This window comes from Balaenoptera physalus (genome assembly GCF_965194825.1).
Source record: "Balaenoptera physalus genome assembly, chromosome: 8".
Lineage (NCBI taxonomy): Eukaryota > Metazoa > Chordata > Mammalia > Artiodactyla > Balaenopteridae > Balaenoptera > Balaenoptera physalus.
The window spans coordinates 83,216,359-83,241,430 of NC_138887.1; the positions used below are offsets into that span (position 1 = coordinate 83,216,359).

Consider the following 25,072-nt stretch of genomic DNA (forward strand, 5'->3'; position numbering starts at 1 on the left):
CAAGGGAATTATCTGTCCACACATGTAAAAGCTAGACCCATCTGGCTCTGTGGCCAGAGAATCACACCAGAGATTAAACCCTACCCTGAGAAGGTGAGCTCCCCAATGCCCATTCCTTCCTTGCTCATGGTAGAACTCAAACTCCTTCAAGGCCCATTCACTGATACCTCCCCCCCCACCCCCCGTAAGGTTCCATGAGATGTAACTGGTCCAACCTCTAGACTCCCAGCCCTCAGGAGGAACTGTACCTCAACTGAATTCTGCCTCCATAAATATTTAGATGGCAAGGTTCATATCTTTTAAAATTTTCCCAACTTCCACTTTTTTGCACACAATGGGTACCTAATAAATGTTTATTATACTTAATGATAAATAATTAAGGACATGTATTTCATCAGTCAAGTGTTAATTTTTTAAAAAAATGACTTCAGGGATGTTATTTCGACCTGGTTTAAGACTTTGAAACATAAGGAGGTATTCTAACTTTTTAAAAAAATGGAGTCAGGGAAGGAAAATTTTTTTTAGGGATAAGCAAAAGATGTGAGGGATTTATATTTTGAAGAATTATAATTTGTGTTGGAAAGGCCCTTAGAGATAATGACTAATATTTTTCCTTGTAAATCTAAAATTTCAGAGATTGTCTTAGATAATGGCTAGTTGGTGGGTGGAGAACTTAGTGATACTTACATTATGAAACCACAGCCCACACATTATCTTAAACGCCATTTTTTTTCCCCTGAGCCTAGACAATTTCTGGCATTTAAAACTAGAAACTGCAAGTACAAGAAAAGTAACAAATACCCAGAACGTTATAAAGCACAGGACAGATTGGAAGTCTAGGTAAAAGATGCTTACTCAGTGCCGCTTTCCACCATCTGCGTGAGGAGAGAGATGCCATCCAGATTGATAAACTCCTGGGCAAACGTGACATCCCGGGAGAGGCTGGCCAAGTCCTTCAGGGCCTCCAGCTTGGCGTCCATACTCGACGACTGGATTCGTTCATGGAGCTGGTGGGCGTTTTGAGCCTTACCGGGGACAAAAACAAAGCACAGTATTCACGGAGGAAACCACAACAGACAAAAAATTAACATCTCATTGAGAAATGAAGACTCAAAGGCCAAAAGCACAAGACTAGATGAGTATTACAAACCAAGGGAAGGTTTCCAACCATAATGACTCCAACTTCAGGCAATGCCTGTCAATTTCACAGTGGGAATCAGTGGCCCTCTTTTGACAGGACCCATATTCCCATCTCAAGGAAAAGCAAGAGCCCAAGAACAGTAAAATCCCAGAAATGGGCTTCCCTGGTGGCGCAGTGGTTGAGAATCTGCCTGCCAAATGCAGGGGACACGGGTTCGAGCCCTGGTCTGGGAAGATCCCACGTGCCGCGGAGCGACTAGGCCCGTGAGCCACAACTACTGAGCCTGTGCGTCTGGAGCCTGTGCTCCACAACAAGAGAGGCTGCGATAGTGAGAGGCCCGCGCACCGCGATGAAGAGTGGCCCCCGCTTGCCACAACTAGAGAAAGCCCTCGCACAGAAACGAAGACCCAACACAGCCATAAATAAATACAAATAAATTTTTAAAAAATTAAAAAAAAAAAAGAAACCAGAAATGGAGCGGGTATGGCAGTGCGGAGAGGAAAACGGGTAGAATGTTTACTTTTTAAGTAAAATTATTATCTATAAATGACAGAAAGCTATTTGCTTAATTAAGCAATTACACAAATTTATACAGCATGTTCACCCGTTCAGTCAATACTCTGAGTAATAACTGCCTACACACAATGTTCAAAAGCTTCACTAGACACCCAAATAATCTTTCAGGGTTACTGAAAGTCTTCCAGCACAACACAATGGGGCTTGTAAATTCCACTTTTCAACAACACGTGTTTCACATCCATTAGCTATTTACTGCGTGAATTTAAAACAAAATAATTAGGCAACCAAATTAGCAGCTTTGTCTCCAATTAAAGTTCCCCTTTTTAAGGCATTTGCACGTTGCTTCTACATGCAGGACAGAAGTATACTGGAGGAGCTGAACTTCTAGATAATAATGTGTCTTCTGTATTTCTCATTCACCCAGTAAAGGTTTCCATATCTACCTTTCAGTTGGGACAGACAGTAGGAAAAATAAGATAATAAATTTTTCTGCCTGTGTTTTTGCTTAATAGAAATAACTGAATATCTTTGTAGTTATTAACTCAAAACTGCAATGGTTGAAGCACTCTGCCATTCTCATAGTCTCCTTTGAAACTTGTCATATTTCAGAGAAAGGGGAAGAAGGTATATTTGACCCCAACCATGAGGCATCTTCTCCCAAACAGAAACTGATTAGAAATATCAGAGGAGCCCCATGTGAACTATAACAGGGTTAAGATTGCAGAGCAGAAAAAATAGAATCCACACAGGAACTAAGAGCAAAGGGACTCCACCCCAAGTGCCCCCTTCCTCCCTCCCCAGCTCCCCTTCACTGTCAGCTGGAAGCAGCCCCGCAGAAAGAAGGAGATTCAGCAGGGAAACCAATGCAATTCTTCAGTGACCAAGACAGATGAAACCCATACTCCTATCACTTGGTCAGAGACATATACTATGGTCTCCCACGTAATTATAACCAAAACTTGACACTTTGCATCAGAAACTAGAATAGAAGAAGGAAGCAAAGGAAGGTGCAGGAGAATAAGAACCTTTCCTACTCATTCACTGATACCCACATAGCTGACAAATGGCTCAAACCCTAAATTCCATTTTTTAGAAAGGGAGAATCACTTTATTTATCTTTTTACGTTGTTCAAAGATGTACCATTCTCCAAAATTTTCAAATGGAGATACAGCATTAACAGTAACATACAATATTTAACCCAAGTGAATCACTTTGAATTCCTTGAAACATACATTTTTCTCCCAGCCGGAAGTCTGCATTTACTATAGAGATTATGATAATAATGAGGACTCAAAAATGATTTCATTGTCATAATTAATAGTGTTTGGTGCTGTTAATACCACTATTAAAAACAGCTGACAGTTACTTAGTAACTGTAGATTTACTACATAGATTTTAGATTTCCGGTTTTTGGCCGCGCTGCGTGGCTTGCAGGATCTTAGTTCCCCGACCAGGGATCGAATCCTGGCCCTCGGCAGTGAAAGTGCGGAGTCCTAACCACTGGACTGCCAGGGAATTCCCACCTAGTGTTTTTTATGAGCCACTCTTCGAAATATCTTCCTGAAGGACTTCATTCAATCTTTCAGGCAGGAGCTTTCATTATCTTCATTTTACAACGGAAATGGAAGCGTAGAGAAGTTAAGTAACTTGCCCAGGGTCACACAGCTTGTCCATGCTGGAGCTAAGATAGAACCTGGGCAGCTGGACTCTGGAAACAGGCTCTAAAGTAGTGCCCTGTGTCGTGCATGAGAACCCCCTGGGTGGTTTCTTAAAACATGGATACCTAGGCTCCACCCAAAGTTTTTGTTTCTGTAGGCCTGAGGTGGAGTCCCCTGAAGTGCATGTTTAACAAGCTCCCAGGTGCTGCTGCTGCCTCTGCTTGATACTGACGATCGTGGCATCACATGCTGAGAACCGCTGTTCTAAAACTCCCACGATACTGCGTCTCAAAGTGATGACGGAGGTGTGGCCCAGCCCCACAGGGCTCATGGGCTCTGCCTCTGTCTTCTAATCAGCACCTCGTCTTCTCCAGCTGGGGCACCACAAGCCCCTCGTGGCTTCCTGTAGCAAAAAGACAATCTACCCGCCCTTTTAAAAGGGTACATTTCTCAGCAGAAACAGTTGCTAAGAAAATAGAAAGAATGAGTCAATAATTATAAGATCTAGGTAGATGAGATTCATTATACCATTCTTTCTGCTTTTGTATGTGCTTGAAATGTTACCTACTTAGAAGTTCATGAATGGATTAATTGAAAATAGTAGAAGTGAAGAGAGACAACAACAGAAACCTGGAAAGGACAAGTGTCCCGAGCAGAAGAATTAAGACTCAACAGCCCCTCACAGATGTAGAGAACAGACCTGTGGTTGCCAAGGGGGAAGATGGCTGGGGGAGGGGTGGGTTGGGAGTTTGGGGTTAGCAGATGCAAACTAGTACACATAGAATGGATAAACCACAAGGTCCTACTGTAGAGCACAGGGAACTATATTATATTCAATATCCTGTGATAAATCAAAATGGAAAAGAATATAAAACAGTTTATATATATGTATAACTGAATCACTTTAATACACAGCAGAAACTAACACAACGTTGTAAATCAACTATACTCCAATAAAAAATTTTTTTAAAAAGACCAAATAGTCCCAAATCCTAGGACTGCTAATCGGTTGCTGCTGTGGAAATCAAAAATATTTTACCAGGACAGTCACACACCAGTACAACAAAGCGATACTCTGACTTGCTGGGGTCTCAGCCAAAGAGTTACTCCCAATAACAGTAATAAAGCCTCCAAATTGTGTCAGACTGCAACATCCAGCTCATAGATGCAATCGCCTGAGAAGTTTCTATGGAACGGTCCACAACTCTACTGCACTTGACCTACTGCCTGAAAACAATATGCCCTGTTTTCATAGAGGTGTTCTTATCCTTCAGGGCAGACCTTCTTCCTTCCCTGAGTGCCATCATCTAAGGAGTCAACTCTTCATAAAAATGTCAAGTTCCCGAGGCATTTGGTGTTGGGTAAGTTTTCCTCGTGGTTTCAGGACATAAGTAAACCACGGGAGGGGACACATCATTCATGAGGATGGGAGGATTATGGCCAGCTTGGTGGGCTGTGGTGGAGAGCTCCCTGAACTACGAGTGAGAAGCCGGGCTACTCTGGTGCCTTGGAGAAATTCTCTTAATCTCTGGGCCTCATTTTCCTCATCGGTACACTGAGGAACTGTGACGAGATCACGTTTAGGGTTCCCCCAACCCACAAAGCCATAGATTGTTCCTCAGGTGGGCAGGAACCCTTATCATGAAGTCTGCCTAGAGAAAGTTTGCTCCATAGATGTTAATGCCCTATGTGAGCCCCAATCAAAATATTATCATACATCAAACTGCTGAGACATTTTTAATGCAATATTTTTCCAGGTGGAACCGGAACAGGTAGAGATATGTATTCTTTTTACCTTCTTTAATTTCTAATAACGTGGATGTGAAACTTTTATTAGAAAAAATAATGTGAGAATAAGTTTTATTATTAAGATACCGGGGTTGTGTAAGAAAAACTTACTTTTTTGGCATCAGTTATTTGCCAAAGATTACTCGGCACTTGGCCTATATTCAGACAAGTCTTTACAGTTATCCATGAAGCTATGACCCTTCAAAATCAAAGACAGAATCCCCACTCACTGATTCAACAAATACTCCTGGAAGCTTACTCTGAGCCAGGCACTGTTCTATATATTTAGGATTCTGCAACAAACAAGAGGCAAGCTTCTTGCCCTCCTGGAGCTTACGTCCTCGAGGTGGGAGGCAGACAATAAAACAAATTAAGAGTAAGAAATTAAATATTGATGAGTTCATAGCAAAACCTAAAAGAGGAATGAGATAGTGACGGGTGGCTTTTTAAGATGGAGTGGTTTTCAGGGACAAGTGGCCTAAGAAAGCAACATTGATGCAGAGATCTGATTGACAAGGAGTCAGGCACATCGGGCAAGGGCCGAGGAAGATATTCTGGGCAGCAGGAATGGTTAGTACAAAGGAGGAACAGGAGGAACAAGCCTGGCATGTCTGGAGGGACAGAAGGAGGACCAGTGTATCTGGGGTTGGAGAGCAAAGGAGAAAGTGGAAGGAGGTGAGGACAGGCAAGCAGACCGGGCCAGGCGGCCTAAGGAGTTCATGAGCAGCAGAGCTGGAGGAATCCTGGGTGGTGATGAGCATCCCTGACTGAAAGGATGCATTTAAGTATCTAGACAGATGTGTGGTACCTTTGGAGCTCTCAAAATAGCATTATATTCAAACCCTGGAAGCCACCAAAATGTTCAACAATAGGACAATGGTTAAGTAACTCATGATATAGTCATAGGATGAAATATCATATGGAATTAAAAATGAAACTTTCAGAGAATATACGATAGCATGGGCACATCTTCATGATGGAATATTAGGAGAAAGGGTAGGATGCAAATATATTTTATTGTTTGAGGGGCAGAGGTATATGTGTATGGGTGTGGGCGTGTATCCAGTGGAACGTAAAGGAGAAGAAGAAATATGTCAGATTTGCTCACCACTTTATTTCCGGTACCTAGAACAGAGCCTGGCATTTACCAGGAGTTCAAAAAATTTCCACTAAATGCATGAAGAAATAAATGAATATATATGCACACATATTTGCATAAACACAACCCAAGGAAACAAATCAAGATATGACCCATTGTTATTTATGAATTGTAATATTCTACATAATTTTTTGTAGCAAGCTTCACTTTTCAAATATTCCATGAGTCTGCAATATTTTATGTTTGGGGGAAAATCTACATTACTAAAAAATAAAATAACCTTAGTTCTGATTTTTCAAGCAGTTAGCCCAACTGAAAAGAGTCTAGCAGCTATATGGGTGATTGTATCAGATAGTAAGTTTTATTTTCTGGCATTGTCCTAAGGATAGAAAACAAGTTTCGCCTTGAGCCCCTCAAACAGCTCAGTGTGACTGCCTAATGTCCTGGGCTGAGAAAGTTCTGGGCCCAGGCTCAGAGGGAAACAGCCTCCGAGTGATCACAGGTGGACACAGAACAGATATGTATGGTAGAAGTGTGCCAGGTATTTACCATCTCTATTCTTTAAGGTCCTACTTAAAATTATTCCCAAGAAACTTCCAGAATGGTTCTGGGTCCGTGATACCAATTAAGAAGTAATCTAAAATGTCCTTAGGATCACAGGTTTCACAGATATTTTCAAATGTACACTCAATATTGCCCAGCAATCAGACCACGCTTTCCTGTGTCCCCCCAAAATGACTCCTTCACACCTTTTCTTCTCTCCTTAAACTCCCCCATCCCCTGCTTCCCTCACACCAGTGATCTTGCCTCACATTTTATTGAGGAAATCTAAGCGATCAGCCAGGAGTTCCTGCACCTTCCTACTTCAAAAAGCACAGCCAGAGTTCCTTCATCTTCCTATTTCCAAGGACACGGCCCAGGGTCTCTACTCTCACGCTTTGCTTCTTCCTGATTCTATGCACCTGGCCCCTGTTTCCTATCCAAGGTCAATCTTTCCCTGCAGCTCTAGAGCCCTTACCCTCTCACCTTCTCAGGTATTCTGCTTCTATTTTGTCCCCCTTTCACCCGTACATCAGTTTCTCTCCCTGCAGTGGATCATTTCCAGCTGCAAACATCTCTAATAGGTCAGTCCTGTCTTAAAAAACAAACAGAAATGTACAAACCTTTGTACATTGAGCCAATCAATTCACTTCCAGCTGGGCCCTCATTTCACTGCTTCCACTCTCTGCAAAAGTTCTGGAATAGGGCTTCCCTGGTGGCGCAGTGGTTGAGAATCTGCCTGCCAATGCAGGGGACACGGGTTCGAGCCCTGGTCTGGGAAGATCCCACATGCCGCGGAGCAACTAGGCCCGTGAGCCACAACTACTGAGCCTGCGCGTCTGGAGCCTGTGCTCCGCAACAAGAGAGGCCGCGATAGTGAGAGGCCCGCGCACCGCGATGAAGAGTGGCTCCCACTTGCCGCAATTAGAGAAAGCCTGTGCGCAGCAACGAAGACCCAACACAGCCAATAAATAAATAAATAAATAAAAATCAACCCTTAAAAAAAAAAAAAAAGTTCTGGAATAAAGAGTGGGTCTAAAGCTGCAACTCACCGCACCTCATACTCTCTCTCCTCCTCACCTCCACGAGGCTTCCGCCCTCACCCCTACCTACGCGGAGAGCGGCTCCATCATGCTACCAACACGTCTGTGCAGCACACCCGCCTCGCTCATCTGATCTTCCTACTGTCTCAGCAGCCCTCAGCACACCTAAGTGTTCCTTTCCTTCTCCTTGAGGCACTTTCTTCTGTTGGCTTCTTGGCCAGCTCCTCCTCCAAACCTGGGAGTGTGCCCAGGGCCCTGCCTTCCCTGTGGCGGACAACCTCACCCAGCCCATGGCCTTCCACGCCACGTACCTGTGATGGCTGGCACACCTGTATTCTCCAGGCTGCCCGACACACATTCCTAACTGCCTGGTTGACATGTTGTGCTCACGGGCACATAACAGGCATCTCGAACTCTTCATTTTCCCCTTCCCAAACTTTCTATTCCAGTAAACAGCACTACTGTTTATTGTGCCCAAATACCGGGCCATCCTCGCAGCCTCTCTCAAGGGGCACCACATCCAAAGTATCAGGAGGTGCTAGGGCTTGCCCTCTAACACTCCTTCAGACCCTCCATGTCCTTACAACGCAGGCAGCCCGCACCATCTTCATCTCCTGCCGGGACTGCTGCACTGAACTCCTAACCCGTCCCCCTGCCACCTACAATCTGTTCTTGGGCAGCAGCCAGGGTGATCTTGTCACTCCTGTGCCTAAAAGCCTCCACTGGCTTCTCTCTAAGTTAGGCTCATAGGGCAATGGAGAGAAATAGAACTTAAGACAGCTTACAATTCTTTTCAAGTTTCTCAGCTCAGTGGAGAGAAATTGGCTCCAAAAAGTTTAATGGCCTCCCTGTTAAGAATCTCTGATAACCTGAATCCACAGAGTGACTGAGATAACACTGTTTTTCTTTTTGCCAGGGTAACTGGCCCCCAAAATCAGTGTGACAAGCCCTCTGACCCAGATGCCTCTAATATCATTTCCCCAAACGAGAGAGAGCAGAAAGGCAGGGTTATGCTTAGAGCTGACAAAGCAACAGTAGATACTTGATGAGCAGTTTTATTTAACATGTCCACACGGGCCAAATGAGGGATAAAAGGCAAGAAGAGTTCAGGTCATATATAAAACGGCTCTTAAAAATCTAATAGTTTGGAATACTGGAATGGTTTTAGCATGGAATGTTATGATTCACCTCTTGTATACTGTAGTGACATTATGATCTGTATTTGTGTATTTATTTAATTAAAAATAATACCAGCACATAGTATAGAAAATATGTAAGCACTACCAGAAGTTATAAAATGATAAATAAAGTTAGCCTAATGTTAACAGTTTCTTGTGTTATCCCTTGAGAATCATTTTTATCCTTCTATCAACATACATACACCTCCTTTCTCTGTGTATAACGCTGTCACTCCACACACAATGTTCTGCAACCTGCTTTTGCACTTAATAATAAAATTTTTAGATGCCTCTGAGGTGGCACGTGACACATTCTTTTTTACAGCTACACAGTATTCTATCACATGGTTATTACCTAATGCATTTAACTAGTCCCAACTGACAGACAGTTAACAGGTTTCAGTTTTTGATTACTGAAAGCAATGACGCATACAGCCCTGTATGGGTGTGTATGGTGTGTGTGTGTGTGTGTCTGTGTGTGTGTGTGTGTGTGTGTGTGTGTGTGTGTGTGTGTGTGTGTGTCCTTCAGTGCTTTTGTGAGTCTATCTATTGGATAAATTCCCAGCAGTAAAATTGTTAGGACAAAGACATATGTATTTTAAGCTTGGGTGGATACAGCTAAATTGCTCTCCAAAGAGGCTGTACCAATTTATACTCTTGACACCACAGCGTCTTTGCCTCACACCTTGATTATCTAGGAGTGTAGATTTTCATCTCTTTTGAGAGAAAGATTGAGTTTTTTCTTTCATATGTATCTGTATCTATATAGATCTATACAGCTATAGCTAAATAGCCATATATAGATCTATATAGATCCATCTATCTATATATATCTATAGATAGACTATATGTATAGATTTATAGATCAAGAGAGAGAAAGAAATCATTTTTGTTTATAGCTTTTGGCCATCTGTTTTGGGGGCAGTTAATTTATTCATAAGAGATCCTGCAAATTGAGGAATTAGCCCTCTATTTATCATGCATGTTGCCAATTGTTTTCCTTAATTTGCTGTTTTTGACTTTGTTTCTGGAATTCTTTCCAAACATGAAGGTTTTGTGGGGTTGTTTTTATTTTTTGGTAGTCAAATTTATCAATCTTTTTCTTTATGACTTCTGGGTTTTGTGTCCTACTTAGAGTGGCTTTCCACACTCCAAGACTACAAATATATTTACTGTGAAAACTTTTTAAAACAAAAATTTCAGGAAAGTGAAAACAATGGTCTGGGAACGCAAGCTTCTTCTAATAGGAACAATAGCCAAAATTTATGTAAAATGTGCTTTATGCAACGTGTGACCTCAGGTTAGATTTCCACAGGTATTATTATCATGGCAGGTACAAGGGAACACTACTTAGCTGCACAATCTGAAGGTCTCCAAACCCTGAAATGCTCAGAAATTCACACACATTTGCACACATTCCCTGAGTATGTTCATGGCTAGATTTTCATGATACTGGAGAGATGGATAAGGATAGGACACCTAAAAAAGATACATATTTAAGATGGTCACTAGAGAGATTGTCTAAAGATGTGCAATGCAGAGGAAGACGATCAGCCAAGTGTTGGACTTTTAAAAGAATAAAAATGCAGGGTTTTTTTTCGATCTTCTCTTATTAATGCCCTATTTTGTTAGGAACAATCCAGAAAGGATAGTTCTATAGAGAGGGGGACTGAAAATAAATCCATCAACAAAAATACCATCACTGATAGAGTGGTGGTGAGACTCAGCACAGTTGCACATTGCCTAAAACAAGAGTGTGTGTATGCATGTGTGTACGAGTGTGGGCATGTGTGCGTCTTTTCTGGCTACCGGGAGAGTTCAGCTGAGGTAGATGAAAGGACTTGTAAAAGCTAGCACAACACTGCTTGCCAGTTTCTTTATGGTACTCTAATACCTCCTAGCAAATTTAATAGAGACAGCTATTTTTTAAAAATCTATTTTTATTGTGTATGTAAAAAGTGAAAGAGTTAGCATATGCTGACCCATATTTTTCAGTCAAACACAAAATAATTTTTTAAAAAATCTACCAGCAACAAGTGAAGTTTACAGATCCAAACTATCTTGATTACAGAGTAATTCCCAATTCTATACCCTGTGGCTACAGTCAAACCATAAATGCTTACTTAAAGTGCACGTGCCTGGACCCTATTCCTAGATATCATTATTCAGCTTCTCTTTAAAGGCTCAGACATCAGCATTTTAAAAATTCTACCAATCATTCAGGTTTGGGGACCACTGTCCTCTGGAAAATGTAAACCAATCTCTTGTAGTGAATTCCATCGTATAATATTGCCTTGTGCACTGGCTTTCACATCTCTCCATTCACCGTGCTGGGTATATGAAGAGCACAAGCTCCATTGTCCCCAGTGATGCCAAGTCATGCCATGGTGTTAGTACGTTGACTTTCCAGATGCTGACAAACTCTACCCTGCCAAACACCTAACGTTCTTTCAAGGAGTAGCTTAGCGCTGCAGAAATTTTGTTCATGAACCCATGGCAAATAAAAAAGAGAACTGACTTCATTTAGTGAAGGCCTAGATTTTTTTAAAAAAAGCAGTGCCTTTCTAATTCTGAGATGAAACAAAAGGCAAGGTGTACTCTTTCTGCCCATCAAGCAGATGAATAATTTCAGCAGGATAAATAGGAACTACGAAACCCAAATGAAAACCATGGTCTCTAAAGGTCAAATTAACATGAATTCATGATGACTAAAGTAAGAAGATCAATGCTAAGGCAGACAAAAATGTCTCAGCTCATCATGTAGCCACTGAAAAATGAGTATGAATGATAATTCCCATTAAGTGGAAAAGAGGGTACCAAAAGACAGTTCAGCCAACGCCAGCAGCATATTCTTATGGAGTCCATCACTGTGTTTAGGCTCAAAATGTTACTGGGTAAAATGTTCAGGAGTCTGTAAGCCTCTCTAATGTAATTTTCGACAAGAAGAGTTTGTGGTGGTTACAGTACCCACAATTTAATTTTAGCCAGATGCTTTTCCCAATTTTTAAATTTATTTTTAGCCTACCACATGGCTTCAGTGGAAACTGAAAATGAGAGCTAGACACAGTTTTCATCACATATGCAGAGTGAAAATAGCAACACTTGGTGTATTTTGTGCAGATTATTTTTTAGGAAAGCGATAAAATGCACTGTGAAAAATACGTAGTTGAAATATGCTAATGTTACTATCCAAAGTATCTATAAGCCAGCAAGAAAGATCAAGATAAGCAACATAGTTGGCTAGAGTAATCTAAATATACTGTAGCATTTTGTTTAGCAGCTTTTATCTGGAAGACTTTAAAGTGTTTTGTTTTTTTTTTTCTAGAATCAGCTGTCGGTGAAAGCGTAAGTGGCAAACACTTCTTAAACTATATTTTTATGAATTGTCATAATGACTGACCAAAACTAGAAAATGCTTAAACACTCTCTTTCACACACAGACACACCCTCTGACTTCAAAGGGAAGTAATGTGCTGTCTCTAGTTTTGTTTCCTTTGTTTGTTGTCGCCATTTGTTCAGATGGCCTTAGGTGGAGCTGTGGGCAGGCAGGTAAAACCCATCAGTACAGCTGAGTTATCCCATCTGTAATATGAGAATTGCTGAGATGACCCCAAAACTCAAACTTTAAGGTCAATATACTTGCACATAACCTGGAACAAAAACTGCCCTTTCTGTAATGGGAAATAGAAGGAGGGGCATTCTTGCCAGTCCAGAATATGAGGACCGTCCAAAGATCTTTTGTTTCACACAAAAGTCACCGTGAAAAATTAACATCCCATAATCCCTTTAACAAACTGCAGATCAAAGACTTTACTAGAAAGCTACAAACAAAGATCAACTTACTGGAGATGTGGTTAATCGAAGGATAGTGCCATTTTTTATTTCATTGCGATTCTGGAAAAGAAAAAAAAAATCTTTGTAAATCTTCAAGTGGAAGCTTGGGAAAGAAGAGAATAAAGGTAAATATAATCTAGCTGAGACTCTATATAATAAGCATTCATATGATTCAGTTTATTCTCACTTGAGTAATTTTGAGTTATTTCACAAAGAACTTTAAACTGGGTCCCAGATGTATTAACTTTAATTTTTTCCCCTTCAACTCTTTTTGTTTAACTTAATTTTTATTTTATTTTGGAGTATAGTTGATTTACAATGTTGTGTTAGTTTCGGGTGCACAGCAAAGTGATTCAGTTATACGTATACATATATCCATTCTTTTTCAGATTCTTTTCCCATATAGGTTATTACAGAATAGTGAGTAGAGTTCCCTGTGCTATACAGTAGGTCCTTGTTGATTATCTATTTTATATATAGTAGTGTGTATATGTTAATCTCATATTGTTAACTCATCCCTCCCCCCCACCCCCGACCTTTCCCCTGTGGGAACCATAAGTTTGTTTTCAAAGTCCGTGAGTCTGTTTCTGTTCTGTTTCTTTATACCAAGTCATGGACAGCATTCAGTACAGAGGAAGTGAATATAAACCCAGAAAACAGGAATACGGGGCCCAAGGATAGCAATCAAAAAAAGCAATTTAAAAAGGTTATTAAGGGACTATGACCCAGCAATACCATGCCTACATATACACCCAAGAGAACCGAAACTGTGTGTCCACATAAAAACTTGTACATGAATGTCCACAGAAATGTTATTCATAATAGCCAAAAGTGTAAACAACCTGAATGTCCATCAGCAGATGACTAGATAAACAGAATGTGGTAAATCCATATAATGGAATATTATTAGGCCATAAAAAGAAATGAAGTATTGATACACACTACCACATGGATGAATCTTGAAAACATCAAGTGAAAGAATCTAGAGGCAAAGGCCACATATTTTATGATTCCATTTATCAGAAGAGGCAAATCCATAGAAACAGGAAGCAGATTAATGGTTTCCAAGGGCTGGGGGAGGAGGATTTGGGAGTGAGTGCTAACGGGTGCAGGGGTTTTTGGGGGGTGATTAAATGTTCTAAAATTGATTATGGTGATGATTTCAGAAATCTGTGAACATAGTAAAATCCAATGAATCGAACACTTTATAAGGTGAGTTTTTTGGTACGTGAATTATATCTCAATAAAGCTCTTCTTTTTTAAATGAAAGGTTAGAAAGGAACCTGGTTTCTTAACATGTGCTGGTCCCTACTGCATTTTGCCTTGAAGTTAAGAACAAACAGCGTAAGTGAGCAGATCCCAAATCGGTCCATCTCCACTTGGCAAGTGTATTTGTGGTGAGTGTCTTGAAACTTTGACTTAGCATCTTTGGCACTGAAGGGAGAATTTCACTGGTAGTTTTCTCTTCTGCCACCAGAGTACGCACCATGCTCAACTTTCAGCAGTTGGCCTTCTGGGAGTCACACCACCGCATCCCTCACCCTGGAGCACTGAGGCCAGGAGGTTAATAAAGTGCCTTGTGGGCCCTTCTCCTGTACCGTTTCAGACAAGTCCCAAGCTAGAATTTGCTCAGGATGCAGCAGGCACACTGAACTGGTGGGAAATTTCTCAGGATGAGATGCCAAAAACACACAGAACACTCACTCTCCCCCTCAGCCAATTCTGACTACTTATTGGAAAATGAATTTTGTAAAAGAATTATCTGAAAGCGAACAGGCTTCAGGCCAATACTCTCTCCCAAAGAAAACCTAATCTGAACGTTTTATACTGAGTTCAGGCCTGAAAACTCCATACTGCCAGATCCAAACCTTCCTCGGGCAATTTCAGCGCAATCTAGAGCATCCCCAGCCAGACACCCTGGGCCACCTCTTGAGAGAGCAAGGTCCTCGTTACACCAAGTGTGCAGGCAAGGGCTGAAGAGCCACCTGGCAGCCAGGCTCAGGTATGAGATGGTGAAATGAATTTCAGTCTTTTAAAAAAAAAAACTCCTTTCAACTCTAAAATTCTATGCCTCTATGAGAACTGGAGAGGAAGACCACAAATAGTAATTATAGAATTAAGGAAGCCGAACACATAGCATACCTCTTTCCTGTCAGGTTCTAAATGAAAGAGAGTCAGAAGATGAAAGACTAAAATACCTCCTTTATTAGTGATTATAGAACACAAGGCTGAGAGTGAGAACCAGCAGACAGATAACTAAACCCTCAGATGAACATACCCGTTGAGGTAAGACCAAAGGCAAGTTCCTTCCCAAGAGGAAAAGGGGGCCCAGTTTATTCTTCCCAAATAACGAATCAAGTAGGGAAAGAGGGTATGAAGAAACCAAGAGGGTTTAGCAATAATCTCTCCTCATGAAAATTAGGAGTGACGATGAGGCATTCCTAATAAAAGCAATAAACTAACATTTATTGAAAGGCACTGGGGTGAGGGTTTTTGGTTTTTGTGGGAATGCTTATTTAACCATCATAATAACTTGATGCTCATTTTAAAGATAAGAAACCAAAGCTACCAAGAGGATCAATTATTTGCCCAACATCATGGAGGGGGAAGGGCGGACTCACACTCATCAGGGTGGGGAGCATATCTGACACCAGATGCTGTGCTCTCTCTGGAAAAGGTAAGAAGATCTAGATCTTGCATTTATCTTCAAGGGGGGAGCTCATCCCCTGGTCAACATATATGAGAGCAAAGAAGTAAGAATGGTATTAACAAATGCTCTGCAGATTCCCAGGTGTTCCCTGGGATGCCCTGGGCACGGGGCACCGGGTGGGAGTATGGCCGGGGTGACCTCAAGCAGTTGACTTCCAGGCCCCCATGTTGGCTCCTGCAACGTTGACTCCTGACTTTCTGGGACCCAAGTAGGAGTTCTTTGAAGAAAGGGTCTTGAGGATTGTTTAAAACAAAAGCATGTTAAAACCACTGACAGGCAGGGCTGGGTTCAAACGACCTCCGTCTCGCACCAGCTGTGTGTGCTCAGTGCGAGCTACTTAACCACTCTGATCTAAGTTTTCTCTTCCCTAATATGGGAAGAACAAGTCATTGCTTAGAGAATGTAGTAAGAACCAGAGGTGACAGATGATCTGTGCCTGGCCTAGAACTGGTTCAAAAATGAGAGCTATCGGGACTATTACAACGAGAGCAGCACGCCTCCCTACCCAGTCGGCAGTGCATTTGCCCTCTGTCTCTTCCTTTTCCCTAAAAAGATGTTTCTTAATCAGCATTTTGTATTTTGGAATAAAAAAGATAAGTAGAAGAGCCACTATTATATGCATTAAAAACGTTCAGGTCCCGACAGAAAGGTAGATCAAACTGAAAGAAATAGGCAATGGTAGACATCTGCTTCAGAGACTATTCTATCAGGAAAATCAGCTGGATTCCACCTCATCTGCCACAGACTGATGACACCCTCTGCTCTCCAAGGCTGCCTGACTTGTGATGTAGACAAAGGAAAAGGCTTGGACTTACTCTTAATTTCAAAAGTTCCATCCAGACACTGCAGCATCACTTAAGAGCTGGATTTCCAGATAGGACCGTCTCAATTGGATCCACATTTCACTTCCTACCCGGGGAATCTGCTACAAGTGACACAGCTGCCCTTTGTGTCAGCTTGTTCAGGTGTAAAATACGGAGAGCACCTGTCTCCTAAGGCTGTTCTGAGGATGAACTGAAATAAGCCATTTAAAGTGCTTAGAACAGAGAATGGCAAACACCTTGCAAACACTCACGAAAAAAAGTTAGCTGTTAATCATTAGTGCAAAAATAACATCTAAAAAGCACGGTGCTGCGTATGCTTATTTGTCTTTAGCTAGTCTCTATATGTAATCCAATCAGTAAAAATAATAGTGCCATCTGTGTTATCCTGAGTCTGAGACTTTAGGAAGTCAGCAGCACATATCCAGCAGAATAACAGTTAGCAACTGTACGCCTCTTCTATCAGCAGACCAGCATGGCTGAGGAGGGGGTCTGGCACACAGCGTGCTCCGCATCAAAGGCTGGGGAGCTGCCACTCACTCTTTTATCATAGTCTCAGGCCTCTAGGTCTGTTTCAGAGGGGCCTTCTTTGATGCAGTCCTCCAAGCATTCAATAAGGGCTGTGTGTGGGGGGGGGGGGGGGTGTGTGGGGGGGGGGGGGGTGTGTGTGGGAGGGGTGTTTAGGTGTGTGTGTGTGCGTGGTTGTGTGATTGTACTTCCTATCCTGTCCATTGGCTGCCTCCCTCTACCCGCTGACCATCACCTCTCGTTGAACCCTGACCAATACACCTCTACCTGCCGAGACGCTGCCACAGCTTGGCCTGGCACTGTTCTCCCTTAGTGAGGTGACTAATACACTGGCCAGCCTTGCCTCATCAACAGGTTATGCCACTGACCTTTGGGAAGCAGCTTTCAACAGAGTCAAGGTCACCTCTCTCGAGCCAGACAAGGAACACCACTAAATGACATATAAAAGCACATGGGGAAGGAACAAAAAAAAAAGTGAACTCCCTCCCTTCAAATGGAGAGGGGGATTCTGCAATAATGAAGAATGTATCCATCAACTCACAGAGCCAAGAAGCTGTCCCATGACCCTCTCTAGGAAATCAGTCTTTAATCTCTGATTCTCATGGGATCTTCATACCATTGGCTTTAGAATCACCATGAATATTAAAATGCAGATTTCTGGGACTCCTCAGCTCACCAAGCCCACACTCAGGGACCTGGGACTCTATATTTTCACTATGCCCCCAAGTAATTCTGATGTACAATAAAGTTTAGAATCATCCCAGTCTAATTCATAAGACCATGCATCACATTTAGAGTAAGTATTCTGAATTTCGAGGTAATAAAGTGAGGCAAACAAGACTAATGCCAGCTCCTCAAAACTGAGGAGGAGAAAGCAGCAGAAAGAACATTTCTGCGGGGTAATGTCCTAACAGCACACAATGCACGGGGAGAATGACAAGGGGCCCAGTGAAAGCCCGCTAAAGCCCCGCTGTCCCATTTACTCCTACCCAGCAGTGGCAGACTGTACTAGCCCCTGACATTCACAGGCGTCTCGATAGGATGTCTTTGTGTTTCTTCACAGAACCAGCTCAGTGACTCGGCCTCTGTGTGGACTGGATAATAAGATCCTGCAGAAAAATGTCACTGTTGTCATATTTTTCCCTCTGAAATTTATCTCAGTATGCCAACTTTCTATGTAGCCAGACAAATTAGGAATCATTCCCTGGTCAAAAATTCCAAATTCTACCCCTCTTCCTGCTATTGAGCAAGGAAAGCAGGAGGTCGGAGGGGGAGGGGGAGGGGGCACTTACACCCCCACAAGTCCAGGAAGCTCCAGGATCTTTTCTTTGGCTCCTTCTTCTCCTCCTTGCTCTGTCTTTGTCTATCACTGTCTCTCTCTCCTGATGTGATGAGGCCCTTACTTTGGACGTATTACTAGGAAATAAGGCTGTTCTTCGCATCCATTACTCAGTCATCACAAAGACTGATTTTGCATGTAGACCTGATCCTTTCCATCCTTTATGTGTCCATTTGCATGATCTTCAGATCTTTGGGCTGAAGGAAATAAGTGAGGACCGCATATGACATGCCGGTTGCTAGGTTACAGAGCAATGCCTCTAGACGGAGGACTACAGGTCTAACATTTGAGGAGGAGGATAGAAATACCCTAAAATAAATCTGAACCCGCAAAAGCCAGGAAAAGAAGGCTGAGAGGTGAGGTGGGGAAAAAGGATAAGGAAGAAAGGGTGGCAAACTATTCTAAATGTACATTTTCCATAACTAATATTTCAGCCTTCCCCCGGGGGTCCTTACCACCAGGGACCACGTTCCTCCCCCCACTCCTCAGCCCCATATGGCTTTAGCAGCTCAACACCACATGTGGATTTGAAGGATCTTGATTTGATTTCTGTTCCACTCTTTCTTCAAGCCTCTAGCTAGGTTCTCTTCTCAGTTATTGTGTTTCTCTAATCATTTTACGTTTCACAGCACCCATGTACCATTTACACAATTCCCCAAACCAAGAGAAGACAGACAAGACAGGTGTTAAGTAAGATTCTGTTAACTACTAGTTTGTGCTGTGTAAACACAGACCGGAACGCTTTGCTCTCTTTCTACCTGTAATAAGACCTGGGTGGAAGGAGTGGAGCGAAGCAGGTAGACAGCCTGCAGGAGCCCAGGGAGTCTACGGGGTGTGGTGAGCCCAAGGGGAGGAACAGCAGGAGAATGCCTGTCCCCCTTGGCATTTTAATCAACTGCTTGTAGGAGACAGAGAAGAAGAACAGTGTTTTTCTGGAGAAGAACATGCTTATCTTAAAGCAACAGGCACTATTAGATGTTCACTGATGCTTGAAAAGAGGCACCCTTTTAGAAAGTCAGGGAAGATGCTTGTTTCCTCAGTCACTTTCATATGGCAGGAGTGAGCACACACCTGCCTCTACCTGGTGTCCAGGCCCCAGGACCAAAGGCTCAGGGTAGAACCCAATCCATGTCTGTGTCCCTCTAACATCCTAGGATAAGAATTGACTGAGTCCAATCTGTTAAAAAGTAATAGGACTTCCCTGGCAGTCCAGTGGTTAAGACTCCACGCTTCCACTGCCGGGGGCGTGGGTTCAATCCCTGGTTGGGGAACTAAGATCCCACATGCCACGTGGTATGGCGCAAAAAAAAAAAGAAAGAAGTAATGGCAGGTCACTATTTAGATGGAATCCACCTTGAAGTCAGAGTAGCCAGTCCCTTGAGCACAGAAGGTGAGGGGGATCATTTTGGCAATACAGATGGTGGGATAAGCACCAGCAAAGACATAGTATGAGTGTCAAAGGATGAGGACGTGTATTCATAGACTCTCTTTCACTACAGGTGCTGTGCTGGGAGAACAACAAGGTGGTGAGGACAACTGACCAGCAGGGGTCCGGGAGCCTGGAAAGTGCAGTGAACTGGAAGGAAGGAAGCTCCAGGTTGAGCCTGGACCAACTGACTTCCCATGTGACCTTGGGCAAGTCCATTGGCTTTAGTTTCCTCATCAAAAGAATGGAAGCAAGGGGCCCAGCATCCAAGGTCAATTCTCTTCGCTTCTCTTTTATTCTCAATACAATAAACAAAGAGGAAACATTTAAGGCTTTTGAGCATTATGACCAAGGGGATGTTTCAGAGAAATAAATCTGTCAGCAGCAGTGAATTAGAATGGAAAGGGAGTAAGTGAAGGAGATTGGGCAAGGTGGTGGAGGGTTCCAACAACACACAGCTGCCTCCGTCACTGCAGGGCTTGGCACTTACTAAGTTAGACCCCAGGCTCCAACCATAGGACTCCTGGCTCGGAGCACCTCCAGTCTCCAAGTTAACAATCCAGCAGATAAACCCAAGAACCGAAAAGCTAGTCAGTAATAAGTTCTATGACAAAACTATGTGCCTTTCCTCCCACACATAACTCGAAGGACAGTAAACAGAGACACATTTTTCATGGGTTGTTTTGTAATGTTTAATAAAAGCCTTAAAAATCAAAATCAAATTTTATGAATTTTTCCTTTGGAAACATCAGAGAGGCAGACATTTTACAAAAGATGTCCACTGAAACATTGTTTGTAACAGAGAAATACAACTAAAAGCAAGCCCAAGTGTTTCAGTTGTTCATTTATTGTCTCTCAACCCTAAATCCAACATTCTTGGCCTCACTTTGTGTATTGGAGCTGGACCCTGCAAGCATTTCCCGTTTGCCATTGTAGGAGAATGTTAAGCTTCACCAAAAGAGAACGCTGGAATGATCCTGCCTGGTCATAGAAAGGCAGTTCTCTTTTGAGCCACCTTTTTCGTAGTAGTAGTAGTAGTAGTAGTAGTAGTAAATGTAGAAGTCCACAGGTCTGATCCACCCTCAGGCCCTACTCCTACCAGAAGCCACTTCCAAGCAGCTCTGCTTACTCAACCTTCCAGCAAGACACACTCCCGTACTTCAGCACAGGCCTGCATCCTTCATCACTGTGGTGATGCCTCTGTGGTAGCCATGCTGTCTTTGAAGAGCCCTGGGGAAGGGGGCCGTGCCCCCTGGGGGGTCTTTAGTTCTTAAATTGTCCTCTCCTCCTCAGACTAGAGGCCACAGCTACTTTGCTACAGCCGCTCCTTCTGGGGACCCACCAGAGTCCTTTTCTACCCCTTTGCTCGCAGTTAACAGATTCCACTAGTTACTGATGTTTAAATTAAATTTCCCCAGTTCAAATAATGATATTTGAACTGTATCCTGACTGAACCCTGACTGATATGCCAAATCTTCCAAATGTCACTTAATACGAAGGAAAATTTAAATAAAAATGGTAAAGCAGGCCAATGGTACATAATATAGCCATTAAAGTGTTGGTACGAAAGAGTGTTTAATAACATGAGAACACGTCACACTGTGTTGTGAAGTATGTGGAAGGAAAATAAAAAATGGAGTACGTATTGCGAAGAGAGCTCTCTAAAATGAAGCTGGGGGCCTTTAAGGAAGTGTGACCTATGCACATGTCAGACTGGATGGAATCTGACCTTTTGACCTGATGAAGGGATCCAGAACACCTGCCAGAAATTCAAGATACTTATCGGACCCTTATCCTAAAATAACTTGTGATGGTCTATCGACTTTTTGGACCCCTATCCTAAAACAACTTGTGGTTCCTTAAGGACAAATATTTTCTGATCAACGTCAGTCAACCACAGTTCTCACCAGGCAACTTTTAACAACCTGGTGGCTTTTTGTCTTTATAAGCCCCTGACTCTTTCTCTTCCAGAACACTCTTTCAGGGTTACCGCAACCTATGTCTTCTGAATTGCAATTCTTAAGACCCCAAATAAACTCTTTTCTTATTTGCAGCCTCCTGTATTATTTTTTTAGTTAACAAGTGAAAAATATAGGTTGCAAAACAGTATTTCAGTATAAGTTCAAATTGATGGAATATAATATGTGTGTATATACTGATAAAATGCTGGTGCCCAGGTAGATAATCAGGTGAACAATGCTCTTCACTTGCAACATGAAAAAAGAAAAGAAATTAAGAAAAATGCCTGATATTGTATTTGCCCAACCCAGCTAACGAACACTGGTTATGTTTCTAGGGGAGAAAGCAACCTCCCTGGTTTTGGACAGAAGGACTTGCACAAGCTGGGGTGAACCACGTCGACCAGGCCTTGCCCTACAGTCCCATTTTTCTATTCATTTGAGATAGAGACTTGATTGACAGGCCCTCCTGCTATCAATTTTAACCTACCCCCCAATCAAATGACATGTGCAAATGTTTAAACCTGGGTTGCGATGGGCAAATTAGAGCCTGTGGTCTTAGAAATCCACAAAGTGCTGGAGCAGAGAGCTGCACTTACAGGAAAGAAGCTCATGCTTGCAAAAAAGAAAGATTTTAAAGGGCCATTCCAGTGGCACTGACAGGGATTACTAAGGTTGCTGCTACAGCTGGGAAAATACCAACTCCATGGTCTATTCTAGGCAAAGCCGATGCAAACAACAGACTAAGGAGTGAGAACGAGGCATAAACCTTTAGAGCGGAGGAGAGCTATGGAGCTAAGTGGGATGGAAACACAAGAGAAGGAAGAGTGACCGAGCTTGCCGGCTGCTTGCCGGCTGGCTTCAAAGAGACAGTGTGGCGTCACCTGTCATCCTGAACATCACCTGCTGTGATGTGAGCCTCCCCAGCACTGGCATCAGACGGGCCTGATTCAAACCTTGGCATCATCACGGACAGCTCTGTCACCCGGGCATTTGGCACAGAGCCTGGCATATAGCAGGTGCTCAGTGAACATTCGGTAAATTAATACACGGGCTTGACAACACCTCCGAGCCTCCCTCACTGCTGCATGAAGACTGTCACACCTAGACCATATGGTGCTGTCATGGGCATTAAATTAGATGGTCCTAACAAAGACTCTGCCTGGCACACGGGAAGGGCTCAAAGCATCATCCATAAAGAAGAGGCAGCTTAGGTACCGGGTACTGAAAACATGAAAAATCTGCCAGATCAAGAAGGGGGAAGGCAGAGGAATACAGGTCAAGCCATTTTGTCTCCCTGCCTGGAACACTGCAGGGCAGGGATTCTTTTTCCTTTCTTTTTGCCCCCTGCTCATGGATGTTTTGGCCGTCTGGTGAAGCCTATGGGTCACGTCTATAAATAACGTTTTCAAATGCATAAAATAAAACACATGAGCTTGTAGAGAAACCAACAGTTACCCAATTTTTTTAATTGTACCATAGTAATATATATGCTGCTTTATCAGTACAGGTATCAGCAAACTTTTTCCAGAAAAAGTCAGATTCTAAGTAGTTTAGGCATTGCAGGGAAAGAAATTTTCTGTTGCAACTATGATGCATAAGTGAACGGGCATGGCTGTATTCCAATAAACTTTATTTACCAAACCAGGTGGCAGCCTGGATTTGGTCCACAGGCTATAGTTCACTGGCGCCTTTATTAATGCGTGAAATAACAAGATACATTATAAGCGCTAATAACTACCGTAATTTCTAATTAGTGTAATGATCATAAATGACATTTTGAGATCACTGCAATAACAGTAATAAGTGGAAATATCTATGATTTCTACCGGTAACATCAATACAGACACTGTTTATACTATCATGGCTGGTTGTCTACATTCACCATTGAAATAATGCTAAATTTTTATTTTCATACAGTTATAACTTTCTTCCTATACAAGTTCATGGAGCCTGGGTTAAAACGGTGGCTTTCCACTGTACTTAGAAGAAAATCCCTATTCCTACAATGGTTTAAAAAACTCTCCATGTGGCCCTGGCCAACCTCTAACAATCATATCTGATACTCCCCCACTCCCCAGCTCACTATCCTGTTCCCTTTTGTTCCTTATCACACCAAGCCCTTCGTGCTTCAAGGCTTCTGTACTGGCTGTGCCTTTTCCTGCAATGCTATGATCTGCCTCCTTGTGACTCTCAAGTCTTGGCACAAATGTCACCTCTTTAGAAGGACACTCCCTGATGCTTTACAGCAATCTTGGCCACAGATGGACATCTGGGGCCTTGCAGAGAGATGCAGATTGCCCCAGAGCTGGCACAATCCCAACGTGAAGACCCAGAACCCAGACATTAACCTTGGGTAACACAAACCCTGACAGCAGAATTACAACCTTAGAGCAGGAGTATAAGTTCGTTTCTTGGGGTGCATGTAATTGGAGGAAGAAGCCCCCAATTCTGGAAACCATGCCCACTCTCCTGTAGCCTTATTTCATCCATATCTGGTTATTTGGAAATTTAAACCAAGTCAAGTCGTATTTCTGACCCATTCTTGAACCTAAATTACATGGCTAGCCTGGCAGACTAAGCTCAACAGCAATGCCTGCCTACCACACTCTGCCCCCAAATCTTTATCATGTTACCCCATTTATTTCCTTCAGAGTACTTACTCCAATCTGAAAATACCCTGTTCATTTTTTTAAAATCTCCTGTCTGTCTCCACCCACACCCATAAGAACATATACACGAGAGGAGTGGGCATCTTCAGGTTTTGTTCATCACCAGTGTCAAGAACAGTGCCTGGTATGTAAAACATGCTCAATACACACTTTTTGAATGAATGGAATGGATATTTTAATCGTAATAGGACCTGAAGCAATAGCCAGAATATATCTGTAAACTAAAACTAACTGGCCACTTATGTCTTCAAAGACAGAAATACTGTCCCTTTCTTCCTCCCACAATTCAGATAAATCTCAGACCATCTTTCCTTTCCTTCCCTATTCTACAATCTTCAGTCAACCAGCGGCTATTTATTTCTTGCCTACTAGGAGGCACGTGTATCATTAAGCATTTTTGAAAAAGGGATAACTGAGATATAATTGCTCATGTTCCACTATCAATCCTTGTGTCCTCAATAATGTCCTGAATGGAAGTGAACCATATTCCACCACATTGTTCACCTAAGCCACAGCATCAGGCTGCTCTAGCACAGAAGCAGAGTTACAAACAGCCCCAGATATCTACAACTGAGCTCTGACGCTCACAAAACCATCCAGAACCACTCCCAGAAACTCACCTGTTTCAGCCCTAAGAGGAAGGGCCCAGTGATGAGAAGAGGCCAGATAGAGGCCTTAGAAAAGCAGGATTGGCCTCAGTGTTGGAAGTGTAAGTACCCAACAGGACACACTAGAGAACAAATGGGCTTTAGCTTGAATCCCACTAGAGGTTCCTCCCTTCTATCCTATCTCTTCTTCCTTCTTGCACTAGGAGAAG

The 25,072-nt window shown here is 42.6% G+C and overlaps 1 protein-coding gene across 9 annotated transcripts in view; it reads right to left on the reverse strand.

Annotated features, from left to right (window-relative positions):
• Positions 1-25,072, reverse strand: part of ELMO1 (engulfment and cell motility 1) — a 555,096-nt gene that overhangs the window by 383,322 nt on the left and 146,702 nt on the right. For all 9 annotated transcript variants that reach the window (XM_082471822.1, XM_082471824.1, XM_082471823.1 and 6 more), the window contains 2 exons: positions 12,811-12,861; positions 856-1,025 (listed from right to left, as the gene is read on the reverse strand). In XM_082471822.1, the coding sequence (XP_082327948.1) occupies positions 856-1,025; positions 12,811-12,861 (221 nt within the window). The remainder of the gene's footprint in view (positions 1-855; positions 1,026-12,810; positions 12,862-25,072) is intronic.